Source organism: Penaeus monodon, chromosome 3 (genome assembly GCF_015228065.2).
Source record: "Penaeus monodon isolate SGIC_2016 chromosome 3, NSTDA_Pmon_1, whole genome shotgun sequence".
Classification (NCBI taxonomy): Eukaryota; Metazoa; Arthropoda; class Malacostraca; order Decapoda; family Penaeidae; genus Penaeus; species Penaeus monodon.
The window spans coordinates 2,174,222-2,192,083 of NC_051388.1; the positions used below are offsets into that span (position 1 = coordinate 2,174,222).

The 17,862-nt window shown below is 36.8% G+C and overlaps 1 protein-coding gene across 1 annotated transcript in view; it reads right to left on the reverse strand.

The window, feature by feature from the left end:
- Positions 1-452: 452 nt before the first annotated feature.
- LOC119597937 overlaps positions 453-17,862 on the reverse strand; it is a 19,047-nt gene continuing 1,637 nt past the window's right edge. Inside the window, exons 5-20 of the mRNA XM_037947609.1 lie at positions 17,814-17,862; positions 14,605-14,788; positions 14,281-14,367; positions 13,323-13,406; positions 13,069-13,212; positions 11,150-11,236; positions 9,187-9,273; positions 7,691-7,774; positions 7,435-7,578; positions 7,150-7,268; positions 6,950-6,999; positions 4,066-4,079; positions 3,812-3,898; positions 2,033-2,116; positions 1,781-1,924; positions 453-586 (exon numbers count right to left, since the gene is read on the reverse strand). The exon at positions 17,814-17,862 is cut by the window's right edge and continues 1 nt beyond it. Of these exons, the coding sequence (XP_037803537.1) occupies positions 582-586; positions 1,781-1,924; positions 2,033-2,116; positions 3,812-3,898; positions 4,066-4,079; positions 6,950-6,999; positions 7,150-7,268; positions 7,435-7,578; positions 7,691-7,774; positions 9,187-9,273; positions 11,150-11,236; positions 13,069-13,212; positions 13,323-13,406; positions 14,281-14,367; positions 14,605-14,788; positions 17,814-17,862 (1,453 nt within the window). The 3' untranslated portion in view covers positions 453-581. The remainder of the gene's footprint in view (positions 587-1,780; positions 1,925-2,032; positions 2,117-3,811; positions 3,899-4,065; positions 4,080-6,949; positions 7,000-7,149; positions 7,269-7,434; positions 7,579-7,690; positions 7,775-9,186; positions 9,274-11,149; positions 11,237-13,068; positions 13,213-13,322; positions 13,407-14,280; positions 14,368-14,604; positions 14,789-17,813) is intronic.

The window sequence follows — 17,862 nt, forward strand, 5'->3', positions numbered from 1 at the left end:
CATCTTCATGTCTACTCTCCTATTTTGCTTTCCAAGTAATTACAATCGTTGTATTAAATCACATTTTTTTTTGTGTATAACATCCATATTAACATAAGCAAAACTTTGACCCTCGAAGTTTTTTCTCTCTCAAACGATTTCTTCTTCATTTTTAAAAAGTCTATGATGTAAGGGTAAGGAAAATTACGGTACACAATCCAATCGGTTTAATTATCAGAACATAATTCGTTTTAATGCCTACAATAGGGAAACATCACACAAGACTTCCATTATATCCGGGTTGGGAATGGATGATTGCCTCAGTTCATTTCTTCATATTTTTTCCTTTTATTCTGTCAATTTATTTATTTTTTATTTATCTATTATTATTTTTTTCAGACTGCTTGAAGTACCTTTCGAGAGAAACGAGACGTGGGGTTGATTGAAGTCGGCGCTGGGTAGAGTTTGAAGTCGAGTTAGGGTATGTGTGGGAGGGGGAGAATCTTGGGGAGGGGGGAGGAATTGGAGAGAAAGAGAAAGAAAAGAGAGAGAGAAAACGCCGACAGTTAAATGGGAGTCAGTTTGATCCATACTCGTTACGTTTAACCTGGAATTTGCAAAGATAAAAGATTTTAGGTAAAAAAATAACATCTCATTCATGCTTTGACCCTCTCTCCCTGTGTCTTCTCATTCATTAATCAACTGTATTTCATATCTTTAATTGCAGCTAATAGCTAAGAGGAATGTAGATTACGGCTGATTCGTAAGCAAGCGCGCGAGCGCGAGAGAGAGAGAGTATAAATCCACATTATGAGCCCTTATCCCTCTGTCGGCAGTCAGGAAAATCCTAAAGAAGAAAACAACCACCCATTTAACTAAGCTCTTCGCTGGTCACCATCTACTGAACAAGAAACAATTTCTTGTCACACAAACCAGATCGGCTTCAGACCTCTTCAAGCCTCTGCCTGGGCTTTCGATCACGTATGTCATATTACATGTAGTGGGTAATTAACTTCCAATACTCTGTACGGAAGGACAACACTAGTAGTCAGTGGAAACAAATCTGGCAAGTACCTTATACTTGCTAGCGTATCACAGGGTATTATGATTGTAAACTCCAAATGATTACACAGGCACAAGCATAAGATGATTGTAAAGTGAGCTTCAGCTGTGTACATAAGAGAATGTCACATGGAACAGGAGCTGACAGGTTACCATAGCTTCTGAAAAGACACAGGCAATACTAATATCGCCAAGTTTCCAGCCTAGGAACCACAACACAAGCATCAAACTCGATGACAAACTCATGCAGACTCCAGAGAAAATTGAGGTGAAGGGCATCATAATCAACAGTGACATGACGTACACAAGTCACGAAGTTCACAGGTCATGTCAAGATGACTAGAAGGGCTATTAGATGATTAATGTTAGTTCCACGTATAGGCCATCCCTTATTAAGCAGGGGTCCATTCCACCACAGTGTACTCGATCCACAGAAATGGTCTTTATGCCCCCCAATCCTACTTGCACCTTCTTGAAAACCAGAAAGACTCCCAAGTTGTCAGAACTGAAGCACTACAACCTCTTAAAACCTCGGCGAGATGTTGGATCATGTTGGCAAGTTGTATGAAAAAAAAAGTTCAATGACAACTCGAACCGCACCTGTTGGCCTCTCTGCAACTCCCAACAGGCAGTTGTACTTTGACACTCGTCTAAAAGTCAACTAATGTGTTTTTTACTAGGACTGAAATCTATAAGTTTTAGATTATCTTATAAACATTTCATCTCAGCTTCTCCTTACATGGCGTCTCTCTAAGTCCGGGGTTGGAGCACTTGGCTACCTCCAGCTGGCAAGGGTTGGAATAGGTCTGGCCGTCAGTCCCACAGACGGGGTTGTATTCAGCTGTGCAGATTTGCGGACAGTCCTTAGCCCCGTAGGAAGGCTCTGAAAAGATGAGACTTAATAATATTTTTTGATTTTTTATTTTTTGATTAATAATAATATATATATTATTTATTTATTTTGTGTGTGTGGGTATGTGTTCTGAATCACCTGTGGGGAAAGGGCCGGCCTCTGCTGTGCTCGCCAGTGCCACCACGAGCAGCAGTCCGAATACGAGGGAGATTCTTGCCATGTCTGGTTCGACCGAGAAGAAAAATTCTTTATTAGCAATCTGCATCAACTTATGCCAACGCTGACACACCTTTTTTGTATATATATGTATGTACGTATATATATAAACACATACATCCACAATTATTTATATATACACAAATCTATTTACATATATAACCATGCACTTTATACATCTATTCACATATCAAAAGAGAGAGGGAATCAACTCTAAGATTATCTGAAGCTGATAAAACACAATGCTTCCATGTCTTAGCACCAAAGACCAACTTAACTCCAGTCATTGTAAACCAGAGCGAAATATGGTCATCGCAAGATGATCTTATACCGAAATGAGGAGAAAAACCTCAGATTATCATTAATAAACCCTCCTCTAATAATCATAAACCGGAAATTAATATGGCCATTAATAATTATCTTTATTGTTTTTATTGATATCATTATTATTAGTTATTATTACTATTATTATTACCATAAACCGAGATTAACAAATCCCTACTCCAATGACCACATAGCAATATGGCAGCCTTATTGGCCTCACTAATAGGTCGAGGACTAATCACACAAGGAGAGGATTAAAACAAGCCAATAGCTTCCCAGCCTAATTCAAACGTGAGATTGCAACTTGCACACATCTCATCAAACACATTCTTGAAATATCCACCGATTACCTTTCATACACTATCGAAAAGCAAACTTCAAACGCTTCAAAGCAGTCTAAAATGAAGCCCTCATCTGGATTGCAAATGCAAGGTATCCAAAGAGTCCCTTTGCAGAGCATTAGGCGAATGCTTTTTAAAATCAAACCTTTGAACATTCGCTTGGAAAAAGTGCAAAATAATGCAAAGTCAGCGGAGAATTATTATTGTTGTAGTAAATGAATATTGTAGTAGTTGTAGACAGAACATGAGGTAAACTTGAGACAATGGAGAATGACAATGATAATAATAACTACAACAAAATGCACAAGGCAACTCACACATTAAAACATAAATCATGGCCCAGAAATTTACCTCCAAAAGACAAGAAGTTGCAACATGCAGCCTATTGCAGATGACCCGGACGAAGGAATTCAAAAGAACAGAAAGTGCTTAATCATTGCACAGTCACCAACGTTAATCCTCTTCATTCGAGAAAAATAATCCTTTCCATTTTAATACCAATATTTAGCGTCCCAGGTAAAACAAACAAACAAACTAACACACACACAGAAGAAAGACTACCAAAGGAATTTTTTTTTCCAAATTATACACCTGGAAGCAGGTATATAGGCTTACATCTATGCTGAGACCTTCTCGACTCATGTTTGAGGGCTTGTGGTATTGACTGACCGAAATTACATGCCCAGCAAAAGGGGTTGTCTATCTTAGCTTGGCTATCTACCTATCACATAATAATAAATAACAGTATTAGTTGTAGAAGGAGTAACAGTAGGAGTATTAATAATAATAATAATAATAATAATAATAATAATAATAATAATAATAATAATAATAGTGGCAGTAGTAATAGTAGCAGTATTAATAACAACAACAACAATAATAATAATAAAATAATAGTAGTAGTAATACTAATAATTGTAATAGTAACACTAATAAGAATAAAACTAATGCTGCTGATAATAATAACAATGATAACAACAACAATACTACTACTAATAATAAATAACAGTACAAATTGCCAAGGAAGACGACTCACTTGTTGGAAAAGAGGATTCAAAACGAAGGTTCGGATGTGCTTCGAGCAAATACCTGGAGATACGTGCGTATGGAACAGGCTTGGATTCTGTTTATAAGGATTTTCCAGGGACATTTGTGGTTGTTTGCTTGGGTAAGTCCAACGCTGCGTCATCCTTTGAGGAATTCTTTTAATTCTGTCAATATGATTGGACTGTTGCTAAGGTGGTATATGTTCCCTTACGAAGAATAAAAATAAACTATATTGGAACGTACTCTGTAAAATGGGCCTGTAAAAAGATCGGTGCTTGTATTATCGCGTCTCTCAGGATAAGTATGCTACATCCAGGGAGTATATCCTAGTGGTATATCCACAATGACATCTTCCTCTGTCAGTGAAAAAAAGCTGTCCAGATTCCATCACAGAATTTCTCTCTCTCTCTCTCTCTCTCTCTCTCTCTCTCTCTCTCTCTCTCTCTCTCTCTCTCTCTCTCTCTCTCTCTCTCTCTCCTGCAGGCAGCCTCTTCTCTTGCCACATTCTCAAATTTCTCTTATGTCGGCCAACCCTTCGACCTGACCTGACCTGTCTCGTATTTCCGCTTACATGCTCTCAACTGTCGTTTTTGTACAAAAAACAATCAAGAAGACGCACTTCCATCTATTATCTATACAACAAGGAGGCACATGCAATTTCCGTACCACTACAATAAGCACAATGATTATTGCCAAGGCCTTTGTATTTCTATATGGTCAAGTACATGCACCGTCATTCCTTGCGACCCGTATATTTATGTTAAACTAAAAGATGCATGTACTCCATAAGTCACTACATGAATATTAATACTTGCAGATAGAGATAATAAGATTTATATATTTTGGTTAGGCTAACATTGCATATTCCCACATTAGAAATAGCATGATAACAGGAAAATATTATCAGCCTTCGACGCATACGTAAAACCAGCTAGGCCAGTCATAATTAAGGTCATAATCAATTGCTTCTATTGATAAATAGACTTGCGGTCGGTTGAAGAATTTCGCTTTAAGAGACCAGTCAACTTATGATGCTGAGGAGTAATCATTCTTTTTTGAGCTGCATGTTTTCTGTCCCTGCATACATTGTGGCCCTTGCTGGAAAGAAAGACAGAACGAAAAAAGGAATACATAAATACATTCCACATAAAGTAAACAGTTCAATTACCAGCTGATCAAAGCATCGTGCATCACACACACTTCTCTTCCGTTCACCTGTCCTCGCCCGACCTTCGTTCACCTTGTTACCTCTCCTCTCTCCCTCTTACACTTCCTCTCTTTTTCCTCGAAAACTTTAATGATATTCAGAATTTCGTAACTGGCTTACTTTCTAATCAATCTGATTTGTGTATAGTGTTTTTCCACCACGAGAGCAGATGAAAGAAGCCAACAGCAATCACAGTGTAGTTAAAAGTTTACCTAGCTATTTATTATTCTATAAACGAAGAAAATTGTCCATATGTATATCACAATGCTTTCTAAAACAACTACAAATAAATTTATATAATTTACAATAATAATTTCGACATACCAAAGATGAAATTAGAAATTTTGTAACTGGCATGCTGATCATAGTATGCTGCCCTGGATTTCCCTGCGAGTAAATTTACCGCAAACACACGACGAAAGCTTGCTACTTGTCTTCAAATAGTGCAGAGGTCCATAAGGTTGGCTAATGAATAATTTGCGTGATTTTAGTGGGTAAAAAAAGGGTCAAATAATAAATAAAAACTTCACAACGTAAGAGATGTAAGTGAAGCATACATAAATCTTCACCAGGATTATAGACACCAGCAACATTACCAGTTACATGTATTGCTGATAAGCTTCAGTTAAACTTTACAGGCTCATATTTCAACTTTTCACGACTTTAACTGAAAAACAGTTTTGCTGTCCTCCATCTCATTTTTTGAAAAATGTGCAAATATTCTTGAGGGTCGCTGCATAGTCAAAAACAATTTCACGAATAATCATTAAAAGTACAAAAACACATACACACACAAGCACAAACATAGATAAACCTCTCTCTCTCTCTTTTACTTCGCCTTTCACTTCTTCCTCCCTCTCCCCCCCCCCTCTCTCATATCGGACATGTGCACGGTACAGCCTTTGTCGAAAATATTTGCAGAACCATCTGCGAACATCTCCGTTTACTCGGCTTTTAGACGGCAGTTGACAAACACATCTCTATATATTTGCCTGTCATGTCCATCTATGTATCATTCTGTATATCTATCTAATCTATCCGTGCAAAGTATCCCTCAATCTAATCTATCCGTTTATCTATCTGTTTATCTATCTGCCATATAATCAAAATCGTTGTATTAAATCGGTCCCATTTTTTGGCATAAAATCCGTATTAACATAACCAAAAATTTCACCCTCGAAGTTGTTTTTTTTTTCTCTCTCAAACGATTTCTTCCTCATCTTTTAAAAGTCTACGATGTAAGGGTAAGGAAAATTACGGTATACAATCCAATCGGTTTAATTATCAGAACATAATTCGTTTTAGTGGCTACAATAGGGAAATATCACACAAGACTTCCATTGCATCCGGGTTGGGAATAGATGATTGCCTCAGTTAATTTCTTCATATTTTTCCCTTTTATTCTGGCAATTCATATAGTGACCTATTTATTCCTTTTTTCATACTGCTTGAAGTGCATTTTCGAGACGTGGGGTTGATTGAAGTCGGCGCTGGGTAGAGTTTGAAGTCGAGTTAGGGTATGTGGGGGAGGGGAAAGAATCTGGAGGAGGGGGGAAGGAATTGGAGAGAGAGACAGAGAAAGAAAAGAGAGAGAGAAAACGTCGACAGTTAAATGGGAGTCAGCTTGATCCATGTTCGATACGTTTAACCTGGAATTTGCAAAGATAAGAGAGTTTTAGGTAAAAAAATAACATCTCATTCATGCTTTGACCAACTCTCCCTCTGTCTTCTCATTCGTTAATCAACTGCATTTCATATCTTTAATTGCGGTTAATAATTAGAGAAATGTAGATTACAGCTGATTCGCGAGCAAGCAAGAGAGAGAGAGAGAGAGAGAGAGAGAGAGAGAGAGAGAGCATAAATTCACATTATGAGCCCTTTTCCCTCTCTTGGCAGTTTCGAGTCCTAAAAAGAGGTTACCATAGCTCCTGAAAATACACAGATAATGCTAACATCCCAAAGTCTTCAGTCTAGGAACCCCAATACAAGCATCAGACTTGATAACAAACTCATACACACTCAAGAGAAAATTGCTGAACATCAAAATCAACAGCGACATGACGTACACAGGTCACGAAGTTCACAGGTCAAGTCAAGGAAATGACCAGAAGGAGTACTACGTTTAATGTTCGATGTATAGGCCAAAAGTTCAATGACAACTCGAACGTTCGGTTCGAGTTGTCATTGAACTGTTGGCCTCTCTGCAACTCCCAACAGGCGGTTGTACTTTGACACTCGTCTAAAAGTCAACTAATGTATGTTTTTCTAGGACTGAAATATATAAAATCTTTTATATTAGCTTATAAACAGTCCGTTGATTCATTTTCTTGCCGTGAGAGAAAGAGAGAACCAAAGAAAATAAGCTATGTAAAGAAAAAACTATAAGAATCTCAGCTTCTCCTTACATGGCGTCTCTCTGAGTCCGGGGTTGGAGCATTTGGCCACCTCCAGCTGACAAGGGTTGGAATAGATCTGGCCGTCAGTCCCACAGACGGGGTTGTACTCAGCTGTGCAAATTTGCGGACAGTCCTTAGCCCCGTGGGAAGGCTCTGAAAAGATGAGACATATTAATATTTTTTGATTCTCTATTTTTGATTAATAATAAATATATTTTATTTATTTATTTATTTTGTGTGTGTGGGTATGTGTGTTCTGAATCACCTGCGGGGAAAGGGCCGGCCTCTGCTGTGCTCGCCAGTGCCACCACGAGCAGCAGTCCGAATGCGAGGGAGATTCTTGCCATGTCTGGTTCGACCGAGAAGAAAAAATCCTTATTAGCAGACTGCATCAATTTATGCCAACGTTGACATTTTTTTTGTATATATGTATGCATGTAAATATATAAACACACACACACACACACATATATATATGTATATATATATATATATAAATATACATACACAAATATATATATATATATAAACATATACATCCACAATTATTTATATATACACATATCTATTTACATATATAAGCATGCACTTTATACATCTATTCACATATCAAAAGAGAGAGGGAATCAAAACTAAGATTATCTGAAGTTGATGAAACACAATCCTTCCATGTCTCAGCACCAAAGACCAACTTTACTCCAGTCATCGAAAACCAGAACGAAATATGGTCTTATACCGAAATGAGGAGAAAAACCTCAGATTATCATTAAGAAACCCTCCTCTAATAATTATAAACCGGAAATTAATATGACCATTAATGATTATCATTATTATTTTTATTGATATTATTGTTATTACTATTATAATTACCATAAACCGAGATTAGCAAATTCCTACTCCAATGATCACATAGCAATGTGGCAACCATATTGGCCTCACTATAACCGGTCGAGGACTAATCACACAAGGAGAGAGTTAAAAACAAGCCAATAGCTTCCCAGCCAAATACAAAAGTGAGATTACAACTTGCACACATCTCATCAAACACATCCTAGAAATATCCACCGATTACCTTTCATACACTATCGAAAAGCAGACTTCAAACGCTTCAAGGTAGTCCAAAATGAAACCCTTATATGGACTGCAAATGCAAGGTATCCAAAGAGTCCCTTTGCAGAGCATTAGGCGAATGCTTTTTAAAAGCAAACCTCTGAACATGCGCTTCCAAAAAGTACTAAATAATGCAAGGAGTAAACTTGAGGCAATGGAGATTTTTTATTGTTGTAGTAAATACTGTTGTAGTAAATAAATATTGTAGTAGTTGTAAACAGAACATGGGGTAAACTTGAGACAATGGAGAATAATAATAACTACGACAAAATGCATAAGACAACCCACACATTAAATCATCCAAAAGACAAGAAGATGCAACATGCAGCCTATTGCAGACGACCCGCACGAAGGAATTCAAAAGAACAGAAAGTGCATAATCACTGCACAGTCACCAACGTTAATCGTCTTCATTCGAGAAAAATAATCCTTTCCACTTTAAAATACCAATATTTAGCATCCTCGGTAAAACACACACATTGAATAAGAAAAAGACTTCTCAAACCGTACACCTTAAAGCAGGTATATAGGCCTACATCTCCACTGAGACCAATGCCACCTTCTCAACTCTAAAGGGCTTGTCTATCTTAGCTTGGCTACGTATCACATCATAATAAATAACAGTATAAATTGCATGGAAAGACGACTCACTTGCTGGAAAGGAGGATCCGAGACGAAGGTGCGGATGTGCTTCGAGCAAATACCTGGAGACAAGTGCGCATGGAACAGGTTTGGATTCTGTTTATAAAGGATTTTCCAGGGACATTTGCGGTTGTTTGGTTGAGGGAGTCCAGCGCTGAGACATCCTTTGAGGAATTCTTTTAATTGTGTCAATACGATAGGACTGTTGCTAAGGCGGTATATGTTCCCTTACGAAGAAGAAATGAAAAACGAATTATATTGGAACGTACTCTGTGTGATGGGTCTTTAAAGAGATCGGTGCTAGTATTATCGCGTCTTTCAGGATAAGTATGCTATATCCATGGATATCTACAATGACCTCTTCTACTGTCGGTGATAAAAAAGCTGTCCAGATTCCATCACAGAATCTCTCTCTCTCTCTCTCTCTCCCTCTCTCCTACGGATAGCCTCTTCACTTGCCACATCCTCAAATTTCTCTTTCATGTCGGCCAACTCTTCGATCTGACCCGACCTTACCAGTCTCGTATTTCCGCTTACATGCCCTTGACTGTTGTTCTTGCATAAAAAAAAAAAAAAAAAAAAAAAAAAAAAAAAAAAAAAAAAAAATAGACGCACTATATCTATCTATCAATCTGTACAGATATCTATTTGTGTATATTTCTTGACTGTTGCAATCTCGTCCTGACCACATACACATGCGCACACATACACACAAACAGTATATATGAGTTTATATATATATATATATATATATATATATATATATATATATATATATATATATATAACACACACACACACACACACACACACACACACACACACACACACACACACACACACATATATATATATATATATATATATATATATATAATATATATATATATATATATATATATACATATATATATATATATATATATATATATAGTGTGTGTGTGTGTGTGTGTGTATCTCCATGCATGTATTCATAAGCATATTTGGGTGTATATACAACAAGGAAGTACAAATGGAATTTTCGTACCATTACAATGAGCACAATGATCATTGCCAAGGCCTTTGTATTTCTATATGGTCAAATATGTGCACCGTCATTCCTTGTGACCCGTATATTTGTGTTAAACTAAAAGATGCATGTACTCCATTCGTCACTACATAAATATCAATACTTACAGACAGAGACAATAACATATATTTTGATTTGGCTGATTGCATATTCCCACATTAGAAATATCATAACAGGAAAATATTTTCAGCATGTGTAAACCAACTAGGCCAGTCATAATTAAAGTCATAATCAATTGGTTCCAGTGATAAATAGACCTGCGGTCGGTTGAAGAATTTCGCTCTAAGAGACCAGTCAACTCATGATACTGTGGAGTAATCACTCCGTTCTGAGCTGCATGCTTTCTGTTTCTGCATGCATTGTGTAACTTGCTGGAAAGAAAGACAGAAAGAAAGAAAGAAAGAAAAAAAAATACATTCCACATGAAGTAAACAGGTCAATTTCCAACTCGTCTAAAATCCCCTGATCGAAGCATTTTTCATCACACACACTTCTCTTCTCTTTCGCCTGTCCTCACCCGAACTTCGTTTATTGTTACTTCTCCTCCCACCCTCTCCTACTCTTTTCTCTCCCTTTCCTCGAAAACCTTAATGAAATCCAGAATTTTTAATCAATTTAATTTGTGTATAGCGTTTTTCCACCACGAGAGAAATGAAAATAGCCAACAGTCACAGTTCAGTCAACAGTTTATCTAGACTATGTTTTATTCTATAAACGAAGAAAATTGTCTATATGTGTATGGTAATCCTTCCTAAAACAACTGAAAATGAATTTATATAGTTTGTAATGACAATTTCAACAGGCCAAAGATGAAATTAGAAATGTTGTAACTGTCATGCTGTTTACTGGATTTGTATGATCTAAAGTGTAGGATATAGAAATGGAGTACTATTCAAATTTAACGTTGCTGATCACAATCTGCTTCCCTGGATTTTCCTGCGAGTAAATATACCGCTAATCTCCAAATAGTGCAGAGGTCCTCAAGGTTGGCTAGTGGATAATTTATGTGATTTTTAGTAGATAGAAAAAAAGTTCAAATAATAAAGAAAACTTGACATCGTAAGAGATGTAACTGAAGCATACATAAATCTTCATCACGATTATAGACACCAGTCAGATTACCAATTACATGTATTGATGATAAGCTTCACTTATCCTTTACAGGTTTATATTTCACAATTTCACCACTTTAACTGAAAAAAAAAAAGTTTTGCTGTCCTCTATCTCATTTTTTAAAATGCGCAAATATTCTTGAGGGCCGCTGCAGTCAAAAAATAACTTCACGAATAATTAAAAATACAAAAACACATACACACAAGCACATATATAAATCTCTTTCTCTCTTTTACTTCTCCTTTCACATCTTCCTTCCTCCCATCTTCGAAAATCCAGTGATGAATGATACATGCAGCAATATTAAAAGCAAGGTTATAACTTATGAAATTTATCGTGTAACATTAGATAAACCAGAGAATACAAGGAGTCAGGGAAAAAGTGACTCACTAACCGACTTTGTAACTTGAATGTGCTTAGACATATCACATCTATGATCACTATTTTTCAATTCATCTATCGTAGGTCGTCCAAGTCTCCTATCTATCTTTTTTTTTTCTATTCATCTTCATGTCTACTCTCCTTTTTCGCTTTCCATATAATTAAAATTGTTGTATTCAATCTTTTTTTGTATAAAATCCATATCAACATAACCAAAACTTTGACACTCGAAGTTTTTTTTTTCTCTCAAACGATTTCTTCCTCGTTTTAAAAAAGTCTATGATGTAAGGGTAAGGAAAATTACGGTTCACAATCCAATCGGTTTAATTATCAGAACATAACTGATTTTAATGCCTACAATAGGGAAACATCACACAAGACTTCCATTATATCCGGGTTGGGAATGGATGATTGCCTCAGTGCATTTCTTCATATTTTTCCCTTTTATTCTGTTAATTCATATAGTGACCTATTTATTCCTTTTTTCATACTGCTTGAAGTGCATTTTCGAGACGTGGGGTTGATTGAAGTCGGCGCTGGGTAGAGTTTGAAGTCCAGTTAGGGTATGTGGGGGAGGGAGAAAATCTGGGGAAGGGGGGAGGGATTGGAGAGAGAGACAGAGAAAGAAAAGAGAGAAAACGTCGACAGTTAAATGGGAGTCAGCTTGATCCATGTTCGATACGTTTAGCCTGGAATTTGCAAAGATAAGAGAGTTTTAGGTTAAAAAAAATAACATATTCATGCTTTGACCCTCTCTCTGTCTTCTCATTCATTAATCAACTGCATTTCATATTTTTTATAGCAGTTAATAGTTAGAGAAATTTAGATTACACCTGATTCGCGAGCAAGCAAGCAAGAGAGAGAGAGAGCATAAATCCACATTATGAGCCCTTATCCCTCTCTTGGCAGTTACGAAAATCCTAAAAAAGAGGTTACCATAGCTCCTGAAAAGACACAGATAATGCTAATATCCCAAAGTCTTCCGTCTAGGAACCTCAACACAAGCATTAGAAAAGAGAAAATTGAGGTGCTGAGCATCAAAATTAACAGCGACATGACGTACACAGGTCACGTCGAGGAGATGACCAGAAGGACTACTACAAGTTTAACGTTCGACGTATAAGCCATCCCTTATTAAGCAGGGGTCCATTCTGCCACAGAGTACTTTATCCACAGGAATAGTCTTCATGCGGTTGTACTTTGACACTCGTCTAAAAGTCAACTTATGTGTGTTGATTCATTTTCTTGCCGTGAGTGAGAGAGAGAGAGAACCAATGAAAATAAGCTATGTAAAGAAAAAAAATATGAGAATCTCAGCTTCTCCTTACATGGCGTCTCTCTGAGTCCGGGGTTGGAGCACTTGGCCACCTCCAGCTGACAAGGGTTGGAATACCTCCGGCCGTCACTCCCACAGACAGGGTTGTACTCAAACGTGCAGATTTGCGGACAGTCCTTAGACCCGTGGGAAGGCCCTGGTAAGATGGGACATATTTATATTTTCTTATTCTCTAGTTTTTTTTATTACTATTATTCATTAGTAATATTATTATTTCTTTGTAGGTATGTGCGTGTTCTGACTCACCTGCGGGGAAAGGGCCGGCCTCTGCTGTCGCCGCCAGTGCCACCACGAGCAGCAGTCCGAATGCGAGGGAGATTCTTGCCATGTCTGGTTCGACCGAGAAGAAAAAATCCTTATTAGCAAACTGCATCAACTTATACCAACGTTGATACACGTGTGTGTGTGTGCGCGCGCGTGTGTATAAACATATACATCCACAATTATTTATATATACATATTTATTTACATATATAACCACGCTCTTTATATATATATTCACATATCAAAAGAGAGGGAATTAAAACAAAGATTATCTGAAGTTGATAAAACACAATCCTTCCATATCTCAACACCAAAGACCAACCTTATAATTATAATTATAAACTGGAATAAGCTAATTCCTACTCCAATGATCACATAGCAATATTATTGGCTTTACTCTAATAGGTCGAGGACTAATCACATAAGGAGAGGATTAAAACAAGCCAATAGCTTCCCAGCCAAATTCAAAAGTGAGATTACAACTTGCACACATCTCATCAAACACATCCTAGAAATATCCACCGACTACCTTTCATACACTATCGAAAAGCAGACTTCTAACGCTTCAAGGTAGTCCAAAATGAAGCCCTTATCTGGACTGCAAACAAAAGGTATCCAAAGAGTCCCTTTACAGAGCATAGGCGAATTTTAAAAAAATCAAACCTCTGAACATCCGCTTCCAAAAAGTAATAAATAATGTAATAGGAAAACTTGAAGCAATTGAAAATTATTATTGTTGTAGTAGATAAATTAATATTGTAGTAATAACTGAAGAAGAAAATGATTTCTCAAACTGTACACGTCAAAGGAGGTATATAGGCCTACATCTCCACTGAGACCAATGCCACCTTCTCAACTCTAAAGGGCTTGTCTATCTTAGCTTGGCTACGTATCACATAATAATAAATAACAGTACAAATTGGCCGGAAAGACGACACACTTGCTGGAAAGGAGGATCCGAGACAAAGTTGCGGATGTGCTTCGAGCAAATACCTGGAGACAAGTGCGTATGGAACAGGCTTGGATTCTGTTTATAAAGGATTTTCCAGGGACATTTGCGGTTGTTTGCTTGAGGGAATTCAGCGCTGAGACATCCTTTGAGGAATTCTTTTAATTGTGTCAATACGATAGGACTGTTGCTAAGGCGGTATATGTTCCCTTACGAAGAAGAAATGAAAACTGAATTATATTGGAACGTACTCTGTGGGATGGGCCTTTAAAGAGATCGGTGCTAGTATTATCGCGTCTTTCAGGATAAGTATGCTATATCCAAGGATATCTACAATGACCTCTTCTACTGTCGGTGATAAAAAAGCTGTCCAGATTCCATTACAGAATCTCTCTCTCCTGCGGATAGCCACTTCATTTGCCACATCCTCAAATTTCTCTTTTATGTCGGCCAACTCTTCGACCTGACCAGTCTCGTATTTCCGCTTACATGCCCTCAACTGTCGTTCTTGCACAAAGAACAAACAAACAGACTCACTATATCTATCTATCATTCTGTACAGATATCTATTTGTGTATATTTCTTGACTGTTGCAATCTCGTCCTGGCTACATACACATGCGCACACATACACACGAACAGTATATATGATTTTATATATAATATATATACATACTCATATATTGTATGTGGCCTTCATGCATGTATATTGTAAGTATATATATTCATACACACACACACAATATATATATATATATATATATATATATATATATATATAAATATATATATATATATATATATATAGTGTGTGTGTGTATCTCCATGCATGTATTCATAATCTTATTTAGGTGTATATACAACAAGGAAGTACACATGGAATTTTCGTACCATTACAATGAGCAGTGTTCATTGCCAAGGCCTTTGTATTTCTATATGGTCAAATATGTGCACCGTCATTCCTTGTGACCCGTATATTTATGTTAAACTAAAGGATTTATGTACTCCATACGTCACTAAATAAATATTAATACTTACAGATAGAGACAATAACATATATTTTGATTTGGCTGATTGCATATTCCCACATTAGAAATATCATAACAGGAAAATATTTTCAGCATATGTAAACCAACTAGGCCAGTCATAATTAAGGTCATAATCAATTGCTTCCAGTGATAAATAGACCTGCGGTCGGTTGAAGAATTTCGCTCTAAGAGACCAGTCAACTCATGATACTGTAGAGTAATCACTCCGTTCTGAGCTGCATGCTTTCTGTTTCTGCATGCATTGTGTAACTTGCTGGAAAGAAAGACAGAAAGAAAGAAAGAAAGAAAGAAAAAATACAGGTCAATTTCCAACTCGTCTAAAATCCCCTGATCGAAGCATCTTTCATCACACACACTTCTCTTCTCTTTCAACTGTCCTCACCCGAACTTCGTTTATTGTTACTTCTCCTCCCACCCTCTCCTACTCTTTTCTCTCCCTTTCCTCGAAAACCTTAATGAAATCCAGAATTTTTAATCAATTTAATTTGTGTATAGCGTTTTTCCACCACGAGAGAAATGAAAATAGCCAACAACAGTCACAGTTCAGTCAACAGTTTATCTAGCTATGTTTTATTCTATAAACGAAGAAAATTGTCTATATGTGTATGGTAATCCTTCCTAAAATAACTGAAAATGAATTTATATAGTTTGTAATGACAATTTCAACAGGCCAAAGATGAAATTAGAAATGTTGTAACTGGCATGCTGTTTACTGGATTTGTATGATCTAAAGTGTAGGATATAGAAATGGGGTACTAATCAAATTTAACGTTGCTGATCACAATCTGCTTCCCTGGATTTCCCTGCGAGTAAATATACCGCTAATCTTCAAATAGTGCAGAGGTCCTCAAGGTTGGCTAGTGGATAATTTAGGTGATTTTTAGTAGATAGAAAAAAAGTTCAAATAATAAAGAAAACTTGACATCGTAAGAGATGTAACTGAAGCATACATAAATCTTCATCACGATTATAGACACCAGCCAGATTACCAATTATATGTATTGATGATAAGCTTCAATTAAACTTTACAGGCTCATATTTCACAATTTCACCACTTTAACTGGAAAAAAAAGTTTTGCTGTCCTCTATCTCATTTGTTTAAATGCGCAAATATTCTTGAGGGCCGCTGCATAGTCAAAAAATAACTTCACGAATAATTAAAAATACAAAAACACACATACACACAAGCACATATATAAATCTTTTACTTCTTTCACATCTCCCTTCCTCCCTCTCCTCTCCCCTCTCTCTTTTACTTCTCCTTTCACATCTTTCTTCCTTCTTCCTTCTCTCTCTCTCTCTCTTACTTCTTTCAAACCTTTATTCCTTCCTTCCTCTATCCGTCTATCTATCTATCTATTCATCTATCTACCTATCTACCTAGTTACCAACCGATCTACCTCCCTATCGATCGATCTATCTATATTCAGAAGACGCCAGAGAGGAGTCAACACCAGTGGAGACCGGTTGCACCTTGAGTAACCTCGTGTAACATTAAATAAACCAGAGAATACAAGGAGTCAGGGAAAAAGTGACTCACTAACCGACTTTGTAACTTGAATGTGCTTAGACATATCACATCTATGAACACTATTTTTCAATTTGTTTATCGGTAGTTCGTCCAAGTCTCCTATTTATAATTTTTTTTCTATTCATCTTCATGTCTACTCTCCTTTTTCGCTTTCCATATAATTAAAATTGTTGTATTCAATCAATTTTTTTTGTACAAAATCCATATCAACATAACCAAAACTTTGACACTCGAAGTTTTTTTTTCTCTCAAACGATTTCTTCCTCGTTTTAAAAAAAGTCTATGGTGTAAGGTTAAGGAAAATTACGGTACACAATCCAATCGGTTTAATTATCAGAACATAATTCGTTTTAATGCCTACAATAGGGAAATATCACACAAGACTTCCATTATATCCGGGTTGGGAATAGCTGATTGCCTCAGTGCATTTCTTCATATTTTTTCCTTTTATTTTTTCAATTTATATAGTGACCTATTTATTCCTTTTTTTCAGATTGTTTGAAGTACCTTTCGAGACGTGGGGTTGATTGAAGTCGGCGCTGGGTAGAGTTTGAGTCGAGTTAGGGTATGTGGGGGAGGGAGAGAATCTGGGGAAGGGGGGAAGGGATTGGAGAGAGAGACAGAGAAAGAAAAGAGAGAAAACGTCGACAGTTAAATGGGAGTCAGCTTGATCCATGTTCGATACGTTTAGCCTGGAATTTGCAAAGATAAGAGAGTTTTAGGTAAAAAAAATAACATCTCATTCATGCTTTGACCCTCTCTCTCTCAGTCTTCTCATTCATTAATCAACTGCATTTCATATCTTTAATAGCAGTTAATAGTTAGAGAAATGTAGATAACACCTGATTCGCGAGCAAGCAAGCAAGAGAGAGAGAGAGCATAAATCCACATTATGAGCCCTTATCCCTCTCTTGGCAGTGACGAAGATTCTAAAAAAGAGGTTACCATAGCTCCTGAAAAGACACAGATAATGCTAATATCCCAAAGTCTTCCG